The 23,096-nt window shown below is 39.9% G+C and overlaps 2 protein-coding genes and 1 pseudogene across 3 annotated transcripts in view; 2 read left to right on the top strand and 1 right to left on the bottom strand.

The window, feature by feature from the left end:
• The first annotated feature begins 354 nt into the window (after positions 1 to 354).
• LOC129867863 (uncharacterized) lies at positions 355 to 1,021 on the top strand (annotated as a pseudogene).
• A 910-nt stretch (positions 1,022 to 1,931) lies between these two features.
• LOC129868898 (bcl2-associated agonist of cell death-like) lies at positions 1,932 to 8,049 on the bottom strand. Of its 2 annotated transcripts, none has more exons than XM_055943225.1 (5): positions 7,520 to 8,049; positions 7,269 to 7,344; positions 7,010 to 7,160; positions 6,624 to 6,850; positions 1,932 to 4,194 (listed from the first exon to the last, which is right to left on the bottom strand). In XM_055943225.1, exons 3-5 carry the CDS (start codon positions 7,149 to 7,151, stop codon positions 4,093 to 4,095), a joined length of 471 nt encoding a protein of 156 aa, XP_055799200.1. In that variant the 5' UTR covers positions 7,152 to 7,160; positions 7,269 to 7,344; positions 7,520 to 8,049; the 3' UTR covers positions 1,932 to 4,092. The 2 variants fall into 2 exon arrangements, with proteins under 2 accessions (XP_055799200.1, XP_055799201.1); XM_055943226.1 differs by having other exon boundaries at positions 7,269 to 7,341.
• A 5,075-nt stretch (positions 8,050 to 13,124) lies between these two features.
• The window catches only part of LOC129868896 (sodium/calcium exchanger 1-like), a 54,577-nt gene continuing 44,605 nt past the window's right edge, over positions 13,125 to 23,096 (top strand). Inside the window, exons 1-2 of the mRNA XM_055943221.1 lie at positions 13,125 to 13,811; positions 14,117 to 14,222. The gene's annotated coding sequence lies outside the window, so the exon portion shown is untranslated. The remainder of the gene's footprint in view (positions 13,812 to 14,116; positions 14,223 to 23,096) is intronic.

Below are 23,096 nucleotides of genomic sequence, written 5' to 3'. Positions count from 1 at the left end.
GTCATTGAAAATAAGAATGTGTTCTTAACTGACTTGCCCAGTTAAATAAAGGTTAAACAAATGTTGTTTTTGGGTGTCCACTTACATCAGTGCATTTGTAACAACCTAACCATTACAAAACTTTTATTAGATCAAATAAGCCTCATCTGGCAATTTAGCAATTACATTTTTTGTTGACCAAATTCGACACTCCTTGACCTCCATACAAAAATTCCTCACTTCGTTGGCTTATTTTCGTGAACAGATTTTGAGCCGAATAAAGAAAATCTAGTATGTCTAGTATGGCTTATATCCACAGTGTCCCCCCCAAAAATCTTAAAGCACAGTCCTCCCCAGCCCCTCCATCTGGCAGTGATGTCTTCTTCACTGCCCTCTTTTAGACTGAACACAGGCTCAGATGCCCCTCCTGGGCCTAGTAACATACAAGCTGCAGGGTAAGCAAATGCACCTGTGTTGAAGCTGCTCTCGGGGCTGGAAATCGTGCCTTTGACACTCCTACAGTGTAAGACAATGAAGCAGACTTGGGCTGTGGCTTGTTGGACGTGATGCCCAAGCACAAACTGACATCTTCCTCATCATTAAGCTGTACCCAGCGGACATGGGCCCAATGGTCGGAGAGGGCTGTGCTCGTAGACTGGAGAGGCTGGGGCTAGGGGGGACCTGTACCTGATCCACGGGCCTGAGGGTCTGGAACCAGAGGACTAGAGGAATAAACAGCATCGAGTCCGCAGTTGGACTGTCATGGAAGAGCTCCATGCCAATTAGATGCTTAGAGGAATTGGGGTCTCAAACTACTCTCCAAGACACCTGACAGAGCTGCTGGAGACCTGCAGGGTGTACCCTGCTGTGCTACAGGTACATTGATACCCTCAAGATTTGTTGGGTACAGCAAGGGCAGTTTTTAAGTTTTGTCACAGATGTTCATTGACTACAGCTCAGCCTTCAACACCATAGTGCCCTCCAAGTGCAATACTAAGTTTATACCCTGTGCAACTGGGTCCTGGACTTCCTGACAGGCTGACTCCAAGTGGAGAAGGTAGGCAGCAACACCTACGCCACACTGATCCTCAACACGAGGCCCCACAGCCCCATCCTATACTCCCTGTTCACCCATGACTGCGTGGCCATGCACGTCTCCAACTCAATCATCAAGTTTGCTAGCACAACAGACTGATTACCCACAATGAGGAGACAGCCTACAGGGAGATGAGAGCCCTAAATGAGTAGTGCCAGGAAAATAACCTCTCCCTCGACATCAACAAATAAAAGGAGCTGATTGTGGACATCAGGAGACAGCAGAGGAAGCACGCCCCCATCCACATCGACTGGGCCGCAGTGAAGAGGGTCAAAAGCTTCAAGTTCCGCTGTGTGCACATCACTGACAACGTGGTGAAGAATGCACAACAGCGCCTTTTCAACCTCAGGATGCTGAAGAAATGTGGCTTTGCCATCAAGACCCTCACAAAATTCTACAGATGCACCATTGAAAGCATCCTGCCGGGCTGTATCAATTCCATGGTACGGCAATTACACAGTATACAACTGCAGGACTCTCCAGAGGGTGGTGCGGTCAGCCCAACACATCACATCATGTGTAACAGGAAGGCCAAGAAGATCATCAAGAACCTCAGCCACCCGAGCCACAGCCTGTTCACCCCGCTACCATATAAAAGGCGGAGACAGTACAGGTGCTTCAAAGCTGGGACCGAGAGACTGAGAAACAGCTATCTCCAGGCCGTCAGACTGTTAAACACCACTAGCCTGAGTCACTGTTCTAGCCGGCTACCACCCTCTACCCTGCACCTTAAAGACTGCTGCCCTATGAACATAGTCATTGAACACTGGTCACTTATATTCATATACTGTCCACACTGTCTTTACACACCATTATTTATATATACAGTACCAGTCAAAAGATTGGATACACCAACTCATTCAAAGGTTTTTCTTTATTTTTTACTATTTTCTACATTGTAGAAAAACAGTGAAGACATCAAAACTATGAAATAATACATAATGTAGTAACCAAAACAGTGTTAAAAAAAATCAAAATATATTTTATATTTGAGATTCTTCAAAGTAGCCACCCTTTGCCTTATGCTTTGCACATTCTTGGCATTTTCTCAACCAGCTTCATGAGGTAGTCACCTGGAATGCATTTATTTTTTTCTGCCTTAAAAAAAAAAAATTACCCCCTTTTCTCCCCAATTTCGTGGTATCCAATTGTTAGTAATTACTATCTTGTCTCATCGCTACAACTCCCGTACGGGCTCGGGAGAGACGAAGGTCGAAAGCCACGGGTCCTCCGAAACACAACCCAACCAAGCCGCACTGCTTCTTAACACATCGCGCCTCCAACCCGGAAGCCAGCCGCACCAATGTGTCGGAGGAAACACCGTTGGTTAGCGCGCCCGGCCCGCCAAAGGAGTCGCTGGTGCGCGATGAGACAAGGTCAAACAACGTTCCATAGAAATCCTGGTTGAGAATGAAACGGCTGAACAAATTAACAATGAAACAGCACAGCAAGTAAGTGAAAGAAATAGGATTTGATTATGTTTTACTGGTAATGGGGACATATGTAAATGCTAATAAAATAACTTTTTGGTCAGTGTGGTGTAACCTTTATTTAACTAGGCAAGTCAGTTAAGAACAAATTCTTATTTACAATGACGGCCTACCCCGGCCAAACCCAGACGACGCTGGGCCAATTGTGCGCCGCCCTATGGGACTCCCAATCACAGCCAGATGTGATACAGCCTGGATTTGAACCAGGGACTGTAGTGACACCTCTTGCACTGAGATGCAGTGCCTTAGACCGCTGCGTCCATGTGTGTGTTAACTGTATTAGAATGCTTAAAAGAACTCTACAATTTTAAATATCCGTATCGGGTCCTTTGGTAAGGAAAATATTGGATATTGGTATTGGCCAAAAATGTCATATCGGTGCATCACTAGTTTTAATAAGCAATTTTCAATCATTTAATCTGTTACATAACATAAAAAATGTAAAAACAGTTAACAGTTAATGAAAAGGGGAAATATCAAAATGTTAAGATACACACAAAGTTTCAAGTAGAATATCAGTTATAGCTGAAGTCAGTGACCATAGTTGTTCTACACCAGACTGCCCTATACACTCATATTTCTTCAACCGAAGACTTAACAGTATTCAGAATATTTGCATATAAGGCAGTTGAGAAGGGCGTATATGGCCTGGATTGTAAATATGTCTTCATTTTTTGTTTTAAATATCCGTATGCACAATCTACAATTGAAAAAATATACAGAAGAAATTAAAGATGATTGCAAATGAAAGAACATTATGAAATGTACAGTCTCTAAGTTTAAGATAAATACCAAAATAAACTGAGTGTACCAGTCAAAGTATGTATGAGGATAATTGTAGAATGTCAAAACCCTGACTTGAAGAGTTAAGAGCTTATGTGAAGTCAGAATTCGTTATGTTTTTGAAGATTAAAGCATTCAATTCATTAGCATTCTAGCTAGCATTCTAGCTTAGCTAACGATTGAAATCGGGAAAGAAATGTATAATAGAAAATTGTGTTCAACATACAACATATGTCTAATAATTATTGTCATCACAGATCAGTTGTTCTTTCACAGGTTTCATATTTTAAGAATCTCGAAAGTATATTTACGTTTTGGGAATTTCAAACCATTGATTATTAGATCTTGAAATTCATACCTACAAATGTAGAACATCTTCAATAGAACAATTTATGAAATTTCTCTGGAAATATTTGTTATACGTATTTATACATATGTTATAAATATGTCAGTAGCACAAGAGATTGTCGCTTAGAAAATGCATCTATTATGCATTGAATAACTTATTGTTAATTATTGCAACATATTTTCAATTATGCAGCGAATTTTTGCATAACGTTTGATTTGATTGTACAAAAGTCACATTTGAACTGGTGATATTTTCCATAAAAATACTGTAATTTCTGCAAAAGTATGCACATGGGACGTGAATATTTCAGCTGTGGTCCAGTCATTATGGAAATTATATGAGCTCCTTCTTGCCTTGGCTGGGTCTCTGAAAGAGGTAAAAACTGTATTGATTTTTCACTCCCTGCCTTTGGCCTCTTTTGGACTCCAGAGGAAAGAGAACCATCCTCGGGAGACCTCCTGCTTGACCCCTCCTGGGCTAATCCCTCTCTTGGGCTCCTAGGGAGGGAAATGGATAGACAGGTCAACTATATACATGTTTATGTAAAGCAGTATGGATGTGAGTCTTTCCCTTCAAAATGATTCGGTATTGGGAAAGGGGGAATGTGTCTTCCGCATTTAACCCAACCCCTCTGAATCAGAGAGCGATTAACCAAAATGTTTTTTCCCCCCTGTTTTTAAACAATTAATTGACCGACATCGATTATTTGAATTCCATTTCATAATATTTTTTTCTATGAGCTTAATGCACACATTGAGGTGCCAGGCGCAGCAGTTTGAGTGTGTCAAGAACTGCAAAGCTGCTGGGTTTTTCATAATCAACATTTTCCCGTGTCTATCAAGAATAGTCCACCAACCAAAGGACATCCAGCCAACTTGACACAACTGTGGGAAGCATTGGAGTCAACATGGGCCAGCATCCCTGTGAAATGCTTTCAACACCTTGCCCCAACAAACTGAGGCTGTTCTGAGGGTAAAAGGGGGTGAAACTCAATATTAGGAAGGTGTTCATAATGTTTTGTATACTCAATGTACAAAACAACATAAATATTTTCTTAAAGTGAATAAATGATAGTAAGTAATTGCAGTAACGGGAAGCCATTGCCATCACAGGACTTTCATTGTTTTATTCTGTGTTACAGCATTCAACCCGCATTTAATTTTTTTAAACATTTTTATCGAAACCGAAAAACCAAACCGACCTCCAGCACTACTGGATACATGGGCTCCAATACAATACAGGAACAATACGTTTTAGTTTGAAAAGATTTGTGCGATTCAGTTTGATTAGAGAACGAATCGATCCGGTTTGGTTTGATGCGATAAGATGCACTAACATTTGTTGCATAAACACTAATTTTCCATTTAATACTGAACAAAAATATAAACGCAACATAAATGTTTCATAAATGTTTCATTGTTTCATTGGTCCCATGTTTCATGAGCTGAAATAAAAGATCCCAGAAATTTTCCATATGCAAAATAAGCTTATTTCTCTCACATTTTGAGCACAAATTTGTTTATATCTCTGTTTGTGAGCATTTCTGCTTTACCAAGACAATCCATCCACCAGACAGGTGTGGCATACCAAGAAGCTGATTAAACAGCATGATAATTACACAGATGCACCTTGTGCTGGAGACCATAAAAGGCCACTCTAAAATGTACAGATTTGTCACACAACACAATACCACAGATGTCTCAAGTTGAGGGAGCATGTAATTGGCATGCTGACTGCAGGAATGTCCACCAGAGCTGTTGCCAGAGAATTTAAAGTAAATTTCTCTACCATAAGCCGCCTCCATAATTTTAGAGAATTTGGCAGTACATCCAACCGGCCTCACAACCGCAGACCATGTGTAACCACGCCAGCCCAGGACCTCCACATCCGGCTTCTTCACCTGTGGGAGTTTACTGAAGAGCATTTCTGTCTGTAATAAAGCAATTTCTGATCGGCTGTGCCTGGCTCCCTGTCATTTTTGCAGATTAAGTGTTTGAGCTAGTAATGTATCAATATTTATAGTTCACAAATTAGATATGACATAGCACAACTTTGTATTTCACCCCCATCTCAAAATGGGGGTGAAAAAAAAGGGTTTCGACCGTTTGGAAGTTGTTAAATGAGCTTATTTTCTCCTCCAGCTTTGGCCATGCAGTGCACCAAGCACAAGTGATTGCTCATTACCCTGTATATCTAAAAATGGCCATATACACTGATTGTTTAAAGCAAAACTACCAAACGCATTGCTGATGGTGAATCTCTTGTAAGGCCCGTTCAGCAGGTATAGCCAGATGACAGTGGTCTCTGATAGCTTACTACATGTAAAAACACAATTTTCAACAGCGCATAGATAACAATAACCTAGCAAATTACATCGGTTGTCACCAATGTTCCCTCTAATTTCTTTCGGAACTGAGAAAATTTCAGGTCTGCTGAACTCAAACTTCAACGTTTACTGTAAACTCTGAGGCTCTACCAGCTTTAAGTTAGTTTTAACAGTGGTCAAGTAGGCTATTGTGGCTATTTGATCATAATGTAGGCCTAACAGAGTGGCCTAACATAAAAAACAATGGAGAAAATGCATCCCATAACATTTTAACATGGAAATAGCTTTTCTATCGTTCAGCCTACAGAGCATCCAATGTGTGGTGTTCAATGTAGGCCTACATTCCATGAGACTTTTGAAAAAAACATGCAGGGCTTGACATTAACCTGTTTATCAACTTGTCCTTCAGACAAGGAGGTGACTGAAAATGGTGTTGTGTTGATTGATGCAAGACTTTTGGAGTTCATTCATGTAGCGAAGGATGAAGTCAAATTGATTACACATTTACTGTATAGTAATGTATAGTATATGGGAACTAGAGTGTCTGCTCTGTCCCCACACTTTCAATTGTACACTCCTCTGTCAGACCTCATATCTTACCCCTTTGTCGAGCCAGGTGTCAAATTCATCACTCATCCTCCTCAGCTGGCGGCCATATTTCTTTGCAGCCCACAGTGTAGGAGGAGCAGACTGTGATCGGCTTCGGAAAGGAGCCCCATCGCCTCCGCCCTCCTCAGTAGGAGTCATTGCATCCTGAAACTCTGTGTTGTCCCTTCTGCCAACCTGGGAGCACACCTGGGACTCGGAGTAGAGCCGCACTCGCCCACCTGTGTCAGTGAGTGGAAAGGGATGGGGAGGGGGGGAAATTGAGATATGGTTAGATATATTTAAATATAACTTAAGAGGTTCACACATGTATCTAAACTGAGTATTAATGCATTTTCATATTATATTACATTTCCAGGCTTGATAAGTTTGATTCTGACCTGGTCGTGGTCTGATGCTCGTCGTAGTGGAGACATTATGGAGCTGAAATTCTGGGTAGTGTGTGGTTCCTGAGTGGTCAGACTCATCTAGTTCATTCATGGTTTCTGGGTTGTCATCCACACAATCATGTGTGTGGTCCATTGTAAATATCTGAAGAGAAAATGTACATCCACAGTGAATGATAGTGTTGATTATAGCCATGTACCCTGAGTATACAAAACATTAAAAACAGCTGCTCTTTCCATTACATAGACTAACCAGGTGAATCCAGGTGACAGCTATGATCCCTTATAGGTGCCAGGTTCACCGGTTTGTGTCAAGAACTGCAACTCTGCTGGGGGGTGCAACTCAATGTTAGGAAGGTGTATATCTACTGTAAGGATATACTATCACCACAGGGTGTTGGTAAAATCACTATAAAATGTATTTTATTGACACAAATATTAATTGAACTTTAGAAAATATCTGCAACATATTTTTTGTCAAGTAACCAGTTAGCTAGAACTTACCCAAGGACCTGTCTTGAGTCCTGATGACTTGCAAAAGGGTTGATTGGTTGATTCTATGTTGGTTATCCTCTTCTTCTGTCAATGTTAAACTGGAGGCGATAATGATATTTCTGTCTTTTCTCCTTTCAATGTGAAATTTTCCACGAACCAGTCGGTGATGATTTCCTCGCATTGCACGTGGCACACCAAAATACAAAAATATAGTAACGGGCTAGCTACCTTTAGCTAACGTTAGCTGATTAGTCGTTGAATTGTTTTGTGTGCCACGGGGATCCTGATCAAATGTTCAAAATTAACTTGCATAACTAGCTACCTGACATGTTATTTTCTTCATGATTGTCTTCGCAAAATTCTATTTCAGTGGACGAGTTTCTCAAATTCTTATCGAAATGTCTTCACGTGATTACCTACTTTTACAGTCTATGCTATCACATGCGACGCACCCAATGTTTTTGTTGTCTTCCGTCGTCTTGTACGCCACTGTAGTAGTACCTCTTTAACCAATCGACTGCCACTGGCATTCAGAAAGAGCCAATAAGCGCACGCTTTTGAGTGACTATCTTGTCAAAACGTCACTGTTGCGAAAGGGTTATGGAAAGCCACGCAGTCTCGTGACTTGTTTACCATTTCGCCCATCCCTGCTGTAGTGAATCATAGATGTGTTGTCGTGGAGATTTAGATTAGCTGATGAATAAACACACTTTTACATTAGGTAGACACATATCCCAATGGCCTGTATATGTGTTCTTATTCGGCAATTCAGAGCAATTTTCATTTGAGTTGTTGAATTTGAGAAGGTGGATTTATCTGAGATATCACCCCTAATTATTTTTTATTTGTTTGAAGCGGAACAGTATTCTGGCCATGATGATGGACCTGTAATGATGGGCATCACGTCAACCTATGTCTGCTTTTGTTCCCCAGACCCCTTCCCTCAAAAGCACCAGTACATAAAACCATTGGTTATGTCTCCAATCCAATGATTTCATTCATCAAGTTAAGGTTGGAAAACTACTGGTAATTTACCAAAGTTACTGGAACGTTCAGTCATTTTGGTAATATACAGGTAATCAATGGCAATCTATGGTATCTTGTGTAATTTGTACTTGAATAACTTTTTTTTAAATGTACTTGTATATAGTATTAATTTGTGTATATGAGTTTTAAGTGGATATACCATATGGTTCAAGAGAAAATAGCTGACAAAAAGCATCTAATCAACAATGGCATTATTTTCAATTAACTCTGTAACTCTTCTATTCTATAATTATTGCCTTTTTTTCACAACTGCACTTGCACAGCATCATCTGCATGTCTATCACTCCAGTGTTAATGCTAAATTGTAATTATTTTGCCTCTATGGTCTATTTGTTGCCTAACCTCCCTACTCTTCTACATTTGCACACACTGTACATAGATTTTTCTATTTTGTTATTGACTGTACGTTTGTTTATGTGTAACTCTGTGTTGTTGTTTTTGTCGCACTGCTTTGCTTTATCTTGGCCAGGTTGCAGTTGTAAATGAGAACTTGTTCTCAACTGGCCTACCTGGTTAAATATAGGTGGAAAAAGAAACTGCCACCAGTTTGGCAACAAAATATTTACAACAAATATTGACATGGGTAAATAAAAGTGTGTAAATTGATGGTTTATATTTAGGATAATGTCATTCTAGTTCTATTTTAAGATAATCTTATTTGATTATTTTATATATTTTTACACTTGATAAGGCCACACAGAGGGCAAGATACAGACCCCTGTAATAATCTGAAGTACCCCCCCCCCCAAAAAAAATGTGTTAAAATTCCCCCCCAAAAATGTAAAGTCACCAAAATTCTGGTAATTTACTGGTAAACTTAGAAAATGTCCAGTTATAGAACCTCTCTTTGCAACACTATATCAAGTCCTCTGAGATGAGAAGGTGGCCGGAAAGGCGATGAGGAAAGGAAGCCATAAAAAAACATTGAGATACAGCCTCTATCTTGCCTATATGTTGTTTTATTTACTATATGGTGTTTTATTTACTATAGTTATCTAGTTGTAGTTTCGTTTTATGACCACTAGATAGCGGGAAACTCTTATACATCAAAGCTGTACTGTAAATTATTTGACTTGTAGCGTGCTATAAAATTGTCCAATCAAAATCCATGATTGTAATTTAGTATGTTGAGTCCATATCAACCACTACAAGTGCATTTATATTAATTCATAATAAGGGAGGGTCATTCCTGCTAACATTTTTGGAAAGCGAGGTAGTAGGCTTGCTGGAATGTTTATTTGTTTGGAGTGTTTTACTCTATCTAGCACTTCATGGGTCTAAGTTTAGATCACAGTCACACAGTCACACAGTCACACAGACACACAGACACACACACACACACACACACACACACACACACACACACACACACACACACACACACACACACACACACACACACACACACACACACACACTGTTTGGGAGATATTTTCTGTTTTCTAGTGTCTTAGAAAATGAGCAATGTCAAGGCTGCCTATAGTCAATATTTCTGATGGTATCAACATAAATTCTTCAGGGCTTGTTTTCTATTTATAATTTCTTGAGCTTGGATGGTTTATTTAAGTCTTTTATTGTACAGTAAATCTTACTGCTGCTGTTTCTCATCCGGGATTACTGATTTAGTTTATGAACTCAGACCAGATTACTGGACCCTTTGTGCACGTTAGTATGGGGTGATCATTTTTAACTACATTTAATCGAAGATGTAATCTGGTCTGAGTGATAGATAAAGTAATTATCTATCATGACAGGACCACAAACAATAACTAGCGATGCTGCATACTCCAAGAAAGGTTAAAATCTCACCTTTCTGGTAAAAATAGTTATATATTGGTGAGGTGTAGTCACTTTTGAGGACACAAGCTCAAGTACACAGTACAAATGTGATGAAAATATGAAATATTTTACAGTATGTATTTCCTATTAAAAAAAACTGTATGAATAAGGCTTGAAATGACTTATATTCGTTTCTAATATATAGTATAATCAATTCATAAAATGACTATAAGATTTCACCTTCCTTATAACTGTAAAATACATATTTGCATATTTAGTGTGCATATTTTCTAAAGGTCTCTCTTGATCAAAACATCTGCCCCCATCGCTGTGAACTTCTCACAGAGCTCTAGCTTAGCCTCCTGGACTCGTTAGGAGCTAACTTTTCATCTCATATTATTATTGACTGATTATGACAAACAGAAAGTGTTTTTTGTTTAAAATCTATTAATTATTTTAGATTACTGGCTATAAATGAGCTCTGAATGTGCTACAGCAACAAAACCACTCTCTCCTGTTGCATTACAATGTAAGGATTTCAGACATATGCGTTGTTAGTGGCTGTGACATAGAGTTCAGCATGGAGTTGATGGACAGTCGAAATAGCTAATTAAATGGTAGGACAGACATCCCAGCTTCAAGTGGTGTCAGATTTCACATCCTGCTTCACACAGGCAGAAGATACATACTCCTGTGTCTGTGAGAATCAGGGTTATTGCTCAATGCAAGCCATCTCGATCTATGCTGTCCACATATCAATTTTTAAGTGAAAATGTCAGTTGGAGCTGGTACCAGAACCACGCAGTTGAGGTCTCAACATACTGTTTGTTCCAAGTTAGAATAGTAGAATATACAAGGTGCAATTTCGAAATTTGGTTGTGCATCAGCAGTTTTTTTCTTGCTATGTCAGTTAATGATAGTCACTCAATTAACCCATGTCAGCAAAAAAAAAATAGATTGATAAGTTAGTCTAGCAGCCAGCTATCTAAACTTAATCATCATAGTCAAATTACCGGCTGGGGGGCCCCCATTGGTTTTGTTAGTCAGTCTCACTCAGATATCATATTAAAACCAGCAAACATTTCTTTGCACCCATTGGCAAAATGTGTAGAATCGCATGAAATTAGTTATAAATTGCTAAATCTACTCTCCACCCATTGGGAAAATGTGTAGAATTGCAGCAAACTTGCTTTAAAACGGCAAAAAAAAATCTACATCCCATGGCAAAATGTGTTAAATTGCACAAAATGGAGGGAGGGTATGCACATGTGGGTACACAGACTGCCGTCCCTCATGATGAGTTCTGATTTTTTGTGGCCCCCACCCTATCAAAGTTGCCCATCCCTGGTTTAAACTGAGTCAATGTCCACAGGGGCTTGGGGAATTGGATTGCTCACCTGCCCTGGCCCTGAGTGTCACGCCCTAACCATAGAGAGGCTTTTATTCTTTATGTTGGTTAGGTCGGGGTGTGACTAGGGTGGGTTATCTAGGTTATTATATGTCTATGTTGGCCTGGTATGGTTCCCAATCAGAGGCAGCTGTTTATCGTTGTCTTTGATTGGGGATCATATTTAGGCAGCCTTTTCCCACTGGGTTTTTGTGGGATCTTGTTTGTTTGTGTGTAGTTACCAGTGTGTACTGCATTTGACTTCACGTTTCGTTTAGTTCTGTATTGTTTTGGTGAGTTTCTTTAATTAAACATGTGGAACTCTACGCACGCTGCGCTTTGGTCCGTTAATTCTACAAACGATCGTAACACTGAGCAACTAACCTGAATGGCTTTGTTACTGTAGATGCCTTGGTGGCTCAAATCTGTAGCTGTGAGCAAGTAGGCTAATGGTGCATTCCGTGAGATGCAAAACAAAGAAAACATGATTACTTGATATTACATGAATATATATCCATTGTTTAGTAGCCTAAGGTTGTGCAGGGAGGCCATGCTGTCAGGGGAATCTCCGTGAAAATTTGTGGGGGCCAGGTCTGCTGTCACTCACTGGGCTCATCCAGAATGATGTGATTATAAGTGGCTTTCGATTATGCAACCATGGACACAATGCCAGTCTGTGGGCAGTCCATTACTCCAAAACCAGCATAGTGACAACTATTTAATTTGTTTATCAGTTCCCCTGTCCAGGAAGACCATAACCCTCTTCAAAATGTCTGAAACATTGCTCTTATTTGGAGTTACAACCATGGGTTCCATCCAAAGGTTATTTGGTTACATTTAGTTATTGAAGGAGGTGAAATTATTCCCCAAATTAGTTGCTTTACCATTATACTTTATTTCAACGTAAATACATCTATTCATTTTCACATTCTACAGTATGCAGTGGAGCGCCATTCTTTACTTACCCCAATGTAACCTCTGGTTATAACAGTAAGATTTATGGAGATTACAATGTTTCAATAGACTGGATAAATGCTAACAAGTAGTGTTGTTAATTGATAACTTGCGGTATGCATGAACAAAATACGCATTAATAATGTTAATAGGAAGAGAAAAAATCTGTAACCACTTGTTTTATAATTTTTTTGGTGGAGAAAATCCAATAATTTTAATTATTTATACCGGCCCTTAATGGGCAGGCAATGGGGAGGACGAGACGCGCGTATCGAGCTGTTTCCAAACGCCCCCCCCCCCCCCCCCCTTGCTCTGCAGTCCACGCTGCTATAAACTGCTGTACCCTCTCGCGCACTGTTTCTGCATGGTGCCTAACCCTGTCCACTGATAGACGAAATAAGAGAGGGCTGCATTTGCAGATATCCCCGTGTCTGCCTATCCATCCCGTTCTCCCCCATTTCCATCGCATTTGCTTCTATGCTCTACTGATACTGACATGAGTGTTGGGTTTAAGTCCGTTTCCATCACTCATTCATGCCTACACCCATGTGCATCTCTCTATCGTAGGCTATTCTTTGAATGAACTCTGAGAAACAGCATTTTCCAATTCATTTTTGGTTAATTGTGAAACATTATGCTAAACCTGTTTATTATTTGGTTTAGTGCAAACAGACAGTCGTTTGGTATTCTGGTTGCTGTGGAGAATAAATGGCCGATCCAAAAGGAGCTAGGGTCTTTATACGATCCAGCACGGTGTCAATCATTAAACTCAATAATTCAGCATCAACAACCGCTCATTGCCTGGCTAACAGAGACTAGTGCCAAATTTGATTTAAAAATAAATAAACATAAACAAAAGATTCTGAATACAAGACATTATTTATTCAGAATAAAATGACCCAGAATAGCATATATTCAATCCATGTTCGCAAGGAAACCTGCCTGTGAAGCCTATTCGTGAAGAAGCGCCTAGGCAGGCTGAACGACGTCTCCAAGATCCAGCGCATCAACGTAAGGAGCACCATTGATAGGCTAGTGTTCTTTGGAGGCAACATACAGTGAGTTTTGCTGTGCCACATTGTATACGGAGAAGGAGTCGAAGGACAGGAGGCAGCTGATATTGGGCAGCAGCAAGTGAGTATTATTGCTATATAATGCATTGACCAACACCGAGCCAAATGGATTAATCATTACTTTACCTTGCACATATGAATTCCGCAAATAAGCTACCACTTTAATGATAAACAAGGTTGTTTAACAATAAGCTAACCAACTCGTTGTCTCATTGGGAGGAGGTGCGTTGGATTGGATACAGGCAACCTCATATAGGGTATTGTGTGCACCTTTAAAAAAAAATCATTCTGAACGCTAGTGTCATTTTGTGTATCTCTTATCGACCAAGTTATAAGAATTGATGTCATTTTCCTGTCTTCCAACAGTACCACATAGGAAGAAAACCTGCTTGTCCCCTGCCATTCTGAAGAGCTAAGGGTGATGATCTGTTAAGACACGTTTTTTAGTTCCTGCTGGCAGAGCGCTGTTCAGGTGAGTGATAATACTGTTCTTTCTACAGATAGTTTGACCTATTCAAGAGACTATGGAATATTGTGTGTTTTTATTAAAACTATGGAAGTAATAATGTTGGCAAATAAGAAATTTGTCATAACCTCAGTCAATCGCTTTGTTTGTACCCTACAAGTTTACTTGTTAACGTTTGTAGTACCTCAGCTACAGTATTGTGTCCAATTGTTGACGCTGTCGTTAACACACCTGTTTATTGTCAACCTGTGTGTTAGTGTAACGTTCTAAATCCTCTTCCTGATAGTGTCATGGTAATGCTACAAAGTCTACAGGAGTAGAGTACTTGTCTTATTAAGATGTGTCGATATGGTTTACATAACACATTGATATTAGGTTATACCTGAGTCCAGAGTGTTATTGTACCGCAGCAACACTGTAACTGCAAATTGCACATCCAAAGTAGTGTTTTTTCACCAAACAAATGACATTAAAAGACAATGTGACTTGCTGGTAGTATGACCGTGTTGTTTCCTGGATGAAACATATGCATTGGTTTGAGAAGAGAACCTCTGTATTAGTGTTTTTTTCCATTAGTGCAACGCATCAGTGTGCGTGTTGTGCTGCATAGGTGATGTAGATTCCCTTAATGATACTTATGAAGGATGAAAAAAAAGAGGATGGAGAACTGAGATGTTTAGACCATATATTACATAATCCTGTGGATGCCTTCGCTCTTCACCTGAATAATCTAATGTTGAGTTAGTGGTTCTATTTTTATTTACCACATGTTAAGGGAATCCAGTTCCTGTTTTCTCTGCTCTCGTAGGGCTTGGCTCTGGACAAACGTTGGATGCTGAGAGAAAGAGGGTTTGGAGCTTTCTTTGATGCACAGCCGTTTGTATTTTTGCATTTTGAATATTTCTGATCTCATTTTCTAGGTTGGAGGATGGTAAATGCAATTAGATGTGCTTTAGTGCGATACATTAACTACCCATCTTAGAGGTTTCAGTTATTATTATTATTACTGGTGTGAAAAAGAACAATGGCAGACAGCAAATCATTGAACAAATCCTTAGTAATTTAACCTCTGTGCTCCTATGAGTTCAGTAGCTACTGTGGGACTTGGTCATAAAGGTCTGTAAGAACAAGTACGTTCAGTGTTATATAGTGTTAGAAATACAATTTTAAGGATGCAGCAGTTAAATTTATGTTCAGAAACATGACACAAACATGAATCCATCAAAATGATATAATTACTTGATCTTTGTCATTTTAGTGCCTATTTAGTTTATTTATTAAATGTATTAGTCCTATTTTATTATCCTTTATGTTATATCAGATTTAAAATAGTATCCTCTCTTAAAATACAAGTATCAACATGTCTGTTTTTATATGTACATTAGGGTTATTTTGTCAAGTTGAGACATTCTGTCCATGGCCAACATCCTCATTGAGCTGGATTGGCTCTAGTACCATTCTTTGCTGTTTTTTGAGGTTTGGTTAGAGACATGAACTTTGACTGCTGGTGCATTCCACCAATATGTGTTCTGCTTCTGCAATCCTGCAATCTGATTGATTGTGAGTAGTGGATTCACTGTCTTTCTCAGTTCATAAGTCACAACCACAGAGATAACTTTCCGGTTCGACTAGTAATAGTACTGCCAGGGTTCAGGGATGCCTCTCAGAGAAAAATGTGCATTGAAATGAAAGATCACATGTTGGGTCAAAAATAGATCGGTTTGTCACACTTTTTTAAAAGCATCAATATCACAACAATGATCCTGCATGTGGATTTATTGAAAACAGTGTATATATCTCCTCTGAAATCTGAAAATGTACCATGTGCTGGTGTGTTAGGTCATGTCGGCTGCGTTTCCAAGGCAGCCCATTTCAGATTTTTTTGACGAATCACACCAGATATTTTCACATCAGCTCTTTTTTCAGAGCTGATCTGATTGGTCGAAATACTAATTAGTGAAAAAAAGATTAGAACTGGGCTGCCTGTGTAAACTCAGAGGTCTTGTATTCTCATGTACTTAGGTCAGGTCTGTTGTCAGTGTTGTGTTGTGTTGTCGAACCTTGTGTACTTTTTCAAGCAAGGGGTCTTGGTGACAGAAGTTGCATGTCCATCGCCTACTACTGCTGATGAACTCATTAAAAGTTTGAGTTCATCTTAATGCAGGTTGTGGATAGATACAATTCATGTGATCCATGCTCCAGTTATTGGGAAGCCAAAAGAAAACACATACACATTCTTATCATGATTATCGATTTCCCAGCTCCACCCAGAACCTGGGGTTCTAGAAAGGGTTAAACACATGTGCTATGTGGAAGAAGCTTTTTGTGTGCTTCAGTGAGGCATTTTGTTAAATGTCTCCCAAATGTCATTCCAGTCTTACAAATTGCTAAAAGGAATAGGTCAACGTGTTCTGTTTTGTGTGCACAGAGACCTCTGTGTTCATCAAATCCCAAAGTTATTCTCTACTGTGTTGAGCTTTCCAGGACCCCAATCAGGCGATTGAATAGAAGAACATGTGCCCAGTCCCTAGACCATTACAATGTAACATGGCAAACTTATCCAGTCTGCACAGTGAATCCTGGGATGCTTTACTGAATGCACAAACTTGGTTGTGGATCCTTTCTTCTTTAGCCCTGAAGGAATATTCATTTCAGATTTAATGTCTGTTTCCTGTTTAGTGTTTGGCTTTGTGACGCACTAAATGAAGTTGCAGAGGCGTTGTAATCTCTCAACAGAAACTGATGAACGGTCCTCGGGGTCTTGGTTAATTATTCACATTTTGTTGACTGTTTGTGTGTGTGTGTGTGTGTGTGTGTGTGTGTGTGTGTGTGTGTGTGTGTGTGTGTGTCACAATGACTGAGAAAATCAAATGTCTTTTGCAATGTTTATGCAATCGTTTTTTTATGTAGACTCAGCCCCTTACCACTAAGCATCTTGAAGTGACTAATTGGAACCAAGCTACCAACCTGTTATATTGTTATGGTAGAATGGCACATTAGTGTTTCATACCCTCTTAAAATATAAGGGTGCTTGACAAATTAAATCTGGCAAACATTGACTGTCCACTCAAACATGCAATTCTGTACTGCAAAGTACTTTCACAGTACTGTTATAAATCATTGTAGAGCAGCATAACTGTTATGGTGTTTCCAGATGCTGTCCATGGTTCTGATTTTGCATGTTAGAAACAGCTACACCAGTTTGATGAAATCTTGCTGATTAACACAAACCACTGAAGACAGGAGGAGTAGGAGAGCTAGCAAATGCTATCGATTATTTTCCTGAAATTAAAAGCACACTATGTTGTATGTCCCTAGGCTCCACCCCGGTGAAGAGAATCCATATGGAGAATGTTAAATCCCATACTTTCTCTTCCCCTCTTTCGCTCACTCTCTCTCCCTCCCTCGTAAAAATTAACTTTTTAAAAACGTTCTGAGAACGGAAGTGAACATTTTGCCTGTTCTGGGAATGCGCATTTTTAGGTTGCAGGGAGGTTCTGAGAATGTTTTACTATGGTTCCCTTAACGTTTTCCTGGGAGGTTTTATTAATGTTCGGAGAACGGAAATGATTGGTTATTTGAAGGTAAATAAATAATGTTTTGAGAACATGTTGCAATAAGATTTTTGATAACACTGCTAGCTTAATTTGGGTTAACTGTTTTGAACTCCAAGCACTGATAGGACACAAGAAAAATAATTTGCTTAAGCAGTAATCATGCAAACACGTTTCTTTTCTACTGTGGCACGGCATCAGTGAGATTCGAAACCTATGATCTTCTGTTCTCTATCCATGGAATTAGTCCGCTGCACCACCAGGATTGAGCTACTGTAGCATGCCATGTTTCTTTTTTTACTCATACAAAGCTGTTCATTTTAGTGTATTCTAACAGACCCCATTTCAAAAGAAACAAGCACCCATTAAGATCAGGCGTGGCCAATTAGTAGGCACGGCCAACACACCTGAACACACTTAACAACATAGTGTATAGAACTATGAGGAAACCTGCATAAAACATTCTGCTGAAGTACTGAAATTATTCCCACCTAGGAAGCATATGGTTCTCAGAACATTATGTGTTAGCTGGGTATCCTGCACCATTCTCAGAATGTTGTGGGAAGGTTATATGCAAAATAACCATAGGAAAACCACGCTCTCACCAAGCGCTAAGTAACATATTGTTCTTAGAATGTTATGTGCCAGCCGGGACTCTACCTCCCGCTCTCTGGGGATGTCTTAAAGGTTAGGATGGAAAGCTCAACTTATTTCTCTCCTCCCTGCATGGAAAATAATGTTTTGTATGTAGAGTGAATTTTATTTTGAATTGGACATGACATTTTAATTATGAAATGCTCATGATGCATACATACAGTCAGGTCCATAATTATTGTCACTCTTTATAAAGATGAGCAAAAAAGTAGAAACCCATCACTGTTGTTCGTGGCCAAAGAGCTCTATTTTCATGTCATCCAACAAATGTAAATGTCTGGAGTTTTCTAAACGGTACATGGATTGGAACTGGTGCTTTGGTCAGATGACATGAAAATAGAGCTGTTTGGCCACGTACACCAGCGGTGGATTTGGTGTTGAAAACAGAAGCAAATGCAGAAAATAACCAAAAAACTACGGTCAAATATTATGGTGATGTATATTTCATGTTATGAGGCTATTTTGCTTCCACTGGTCCTGGGGCCCTTGTTAAAGTCAACGGCATCATGAACTTTACAAAGTACTAGGACATTTTAGCCAAAAACATGGTTTCCTCTGCCAGGAGGCGGAAGTGAATCTTCCAGCAAGACAATAATCCCAAGCACTAATCAAAATCCACAAATAAATGGTTAATTGACCACAAAATCAACAATTTGCAATTGCCATCTGCCTCTGCAGTTTGAATTGAAGAGGGCAGTCCATAAGAGCAGGCAAAGGAAATATTCTGCATGGAGGAATGGTCTGAAATTGCTCCCAACGTGTTCTCCAATCTCATAAAATATTTGTGCCGTTATCTTTGCAAGGGGAGGGTGCTAGAGTATTGAACACAGTGGTGGTAATAATTATGACCCCCTATCTTTTTGTTAAACAAAATCTCTTTCTCTGAGCAATTGCATTAGTATAGAATAATACAATTCCCCAATTATTTGGGGCATACAATATTCAGGTAACTGCCAAAATAAAGGAAAAAATTGAGTAAATGAGGGATACAAAGTATATTGAAAGGATGTGCTTCCACAACCCACACAGGTGTGGTTCATAAATTCACTAAGCAATTAACATCCCATCATGTTTAGGGTCATGCCCAGTTGCTCATTATTTTGGCTACCATGAAGCTCTTCCGGTGGCTCGTTGTGGTCTATTAAGACACTTTATGTTGCTGTTTCCTTTCTTTTGGCAGTTACATGTAGCTCATAATTTGTATTATTTATTTTATACAGTCTTTTTTGTCATCTTTATCAAAGGTGCCAATCATTTGGAACCGGATTGTACTCCATTCCAGCCATTATTATGAGCCGTTCTTCCCTCAGCAGCCTCCACTGCTGTCTATATCACTTTCTCTCTCTCCTCTTTCCCTTTCTCTCTCTCTCAACATGAGTGGGCAGTGTGAATGTCTCTGCCCAGCATAATGCCAGGCTACACACTTCTCACCAGACAAAGTAAAAACACAAAGTCACACCTGAAGACACCCAGAGGATATATACCTTTTTCAGCCAGCTGTGCATGACCCTGATTATAAGGAAAGTTGTTTCTGCTGTTAGAAAGGTCTAGTGTTTTTGCTTATTGATAATTGAAAGGAGAAGATGCTGTAGCCATAGTAAGAAGGCATAGTACCCATGTTAATACTTCCCTTCATAGAAATGCGATACTGTGGTATCTGGTTTTGTTCAGCTATTTGGGGATGTGCCCACACCGGCTTCATCTCTATGTAATTATGCAATTATATAATTACTGATTCAAGAAATGAAATGGGCCTGGAAAGCTGAGTGAATGTCAATGACTCTTGAATGGAAATTTGACTGCCAACAGAAGGGGGAGAGGAGGAGGAGGGGGTAGCAGTGAAGAGTAAAGAGTAAAGGAGAAGGGCTGTGCAAGACATGTGGATATAGGTTGGCAAAGTACAGAGAAGTTTTAAGACCAAGAAGAGAACATATGGGGGTTATTTGGCAACACAAGTAGAGGAACAGAAAACTTGAAGCGGAGATGGGGAACGAGGGCAACAAGACTGCCAGCTGCTACTTGAGACATAGAGAGGAGAGGAATGGAGAATCTTGCTGTGTCTGCCCCTGGGCAAATGTCACCAATTGAAAGTTTAAAAAAGAGTGGTGTTATTTTTGGCTGGCAAATGCCAAATCCTGCAGATGCTGTCTCCCAGGCAACTACCTGTGGCCTTTTGCATTGTGGTCTCTCCCAGGCAACTACCTGTGGCCTTTTGCTGGGGGGCCTCACTTGACCTTATATTCATCAGAGGCAGAAGAGCACATGGGGTTATGTTGCAACAAAAGACATGCAGCACTGACAGGTAAACATCAACAGTTGTGAATTTGAACTCATCTTACTGGCATGCTTCATTAACAACTGCTATTGTAATTTGGTGGGTGCTTATATATGTACTATAGTTTGTTTTATATGCATGTGTGAAATGGAAACGTGTTTTTTGCGTATCCCAACTCCCCCTGAGACACCCTCGGAGAGTGCTGTCACCGCCAGTGTGGGGTCACAAGCATTTCGCTGCACCTGCTTTAACATCTGCTAATCTGTTTACTCAACAAATACATGTTGATTTGATTGCTGATCCTGTTGAGGTCGGTGTCAAAAATATTATTTTTCTTCTTGCTGCAAAAATATGCGCTTTGGATTCATTATCACGGAAACCTGATAACCGGTTGATTGAACGGGGTTTTAGATACGAGGATGGAGGTTAGTAGACAAGCATAGTTCCATTGCTTGTTACACATTTGCTTACCTGAACATCTCTCTGAGGATAAATAGGTTAAGTAATTGTTGGATTTTGTTTATTCAGACTATTGAGTGGAGCAGGCGATGAAATGAAAAGCACGTTCACCTCAGAAGAAATTAGTGTGGAACAATTTCATTCTGTTCCTCAAGTCCTGTTTGGGATTATTTAGGATGGTCTGAATGGTAATGTGTTGCATGTGCTGGGAATATGAATCTGTGTGTGGATGAGTGTGCAGCATATTGAAAACAGAGGAACTTGACAGCACTGAATATGCAAGGAGCTGAGCTACGATAGCCTTCATGTTTCACAACTCAAGGGGAATGCCGTTGACCTATTTAAAATGTCATTTTCTATCACGTTTGATGCCTTACAAATGATGGCACTGTAGTGTTTGTATCAACTCAATTATATAGGGTTACGGTTAGGACCTTATGTCTATGTGAATGTGTAATGTGACTGTCATGGCAGTCTTAAAATTGAAACACCTTGAATATTGTATCGCAGTGTTGAGAATAAGATCCCACTCCAGTAGTATTTCTTTTAGAGTTGTCATCTCGGTGTCAGTTTGTGTCCTGGTATGCAAAAATATGTTTTTTTAATTTTGCGTGTGTGTGCAAAGTGTGTGTGCAGAATGTGTGTGTTTAGGCATGTACAGTTGAAGTCAGAAGTTTACATACACTTAGGTTGGAGTCATTAAAACTCGTTTTTCAACCACTCCACAAATTTCTGGTTAACAAACTATAGTTTTGGTAAGTCGGTTAGGACATCTACTTTGTGCATGACACAAGCATTTTTTCCAACAATTGTTTACAGACAGATTATTTCACTTATAATTCACTGTATCACAATTCCAGTGGGTCAGAAGTTTACATACACTAAGTTGACTGTGCCTTTAAACAGCTTGGAAAATTCCAGAAGATTATGTCATAGCTTTAGAAGCTTCTGAGAGGCTAATTGACATAATTTGAGTCAATTGGAGGTGTACCTGTGGATGTATTTCAAGGCCTACCTTCAAACTCAGTGGCTCTTTGCTTGACATCATGGGAAAATCAAAAGAAATCAGCCAAGACCTCAGAAGAAAAATTGTAGACCTTCACAAGTCTGGTTCATCCTTGTGAGCAATATCCAAACACCTGAAGGAACCACATTCATCTGTACAAACAATAGTACGAAAGTATAAACACCATGGGACCATGCAGCCGTCACACCGCTCAGGAAGGAGACGCGTTCTGTCACCTAGAGATGAACGTACTTTGGTGCGCAAAGTGCAAATCAATCCCAGAACAACAGCCAAGGACCTTGTGAAGATGCTGGAGGAAACAGGTACAAACGTATCTATATCCACAGTAAAACGAGTCCTGTATCGTCATAACCTGAAAGGCCGCTGAGCAAGGAAGAAGCCACTGCTCCAAAACCGCCATAAAAAAGCCGGACTACGGTTTGCAACTGCACATGGAGACAAAGATCGTACTTTTTGGAGAAATAGAACTGTTTGGCCATAATGACCATCATCATGTTTGGAGGAAAAAGGGGGATGCTTGCAAGCAGAAGAACACCATCCCAACCGTGACACCCCCATCATGTTGTGGGGGTGGAAGCAACATCTCAAGACATCAGGCAGGAAATTAAAGTTTGGTCGCAAGTGGGTCTTCCAAGTGGACAATGACCCCAAGCATACTTCCAAAGTTGTGGCAAAATGGCTTAAGAACAAAGTCAAGGTATTGCCATCACAAAGCCCTGACCTCAATCCTATAGAACATTTGTGGGCAGAACTGAAAAGCGTGTGCGAGCAAGGAGGCCTACAAACCTGACTCAGTTACACCAGCTCTGTCAGAAGGAATGGGCCAAAATTCACCCAACTATTGTGGGAAGCTTGTGGAAGGCTACCAGAAATGTTTGACCCAAGTTAAACAATTTAAAGGCAATACTACC

This window comes from Salvelinus fontinalis, chromosome 13 (genome assembly GCF_029448725.1).
Source record: "Salvelinus fontinalis isolate EN_2023a chromosome 13, ASM2944872v1, whole genome shotgun sequence".
Classification (NCBI taxonomy): Eukaryota; Metazoa; Chordata; class Actinopteri; order Salmoniformes; family Salmonidae; genus Salvelinus; species Salvelinus fontinalis.
The sequence above is the reverse complement of the archived record's forward strand: the minus strand, read 5'-3'. Positions and strand labels throughout refer to the sequence as shown.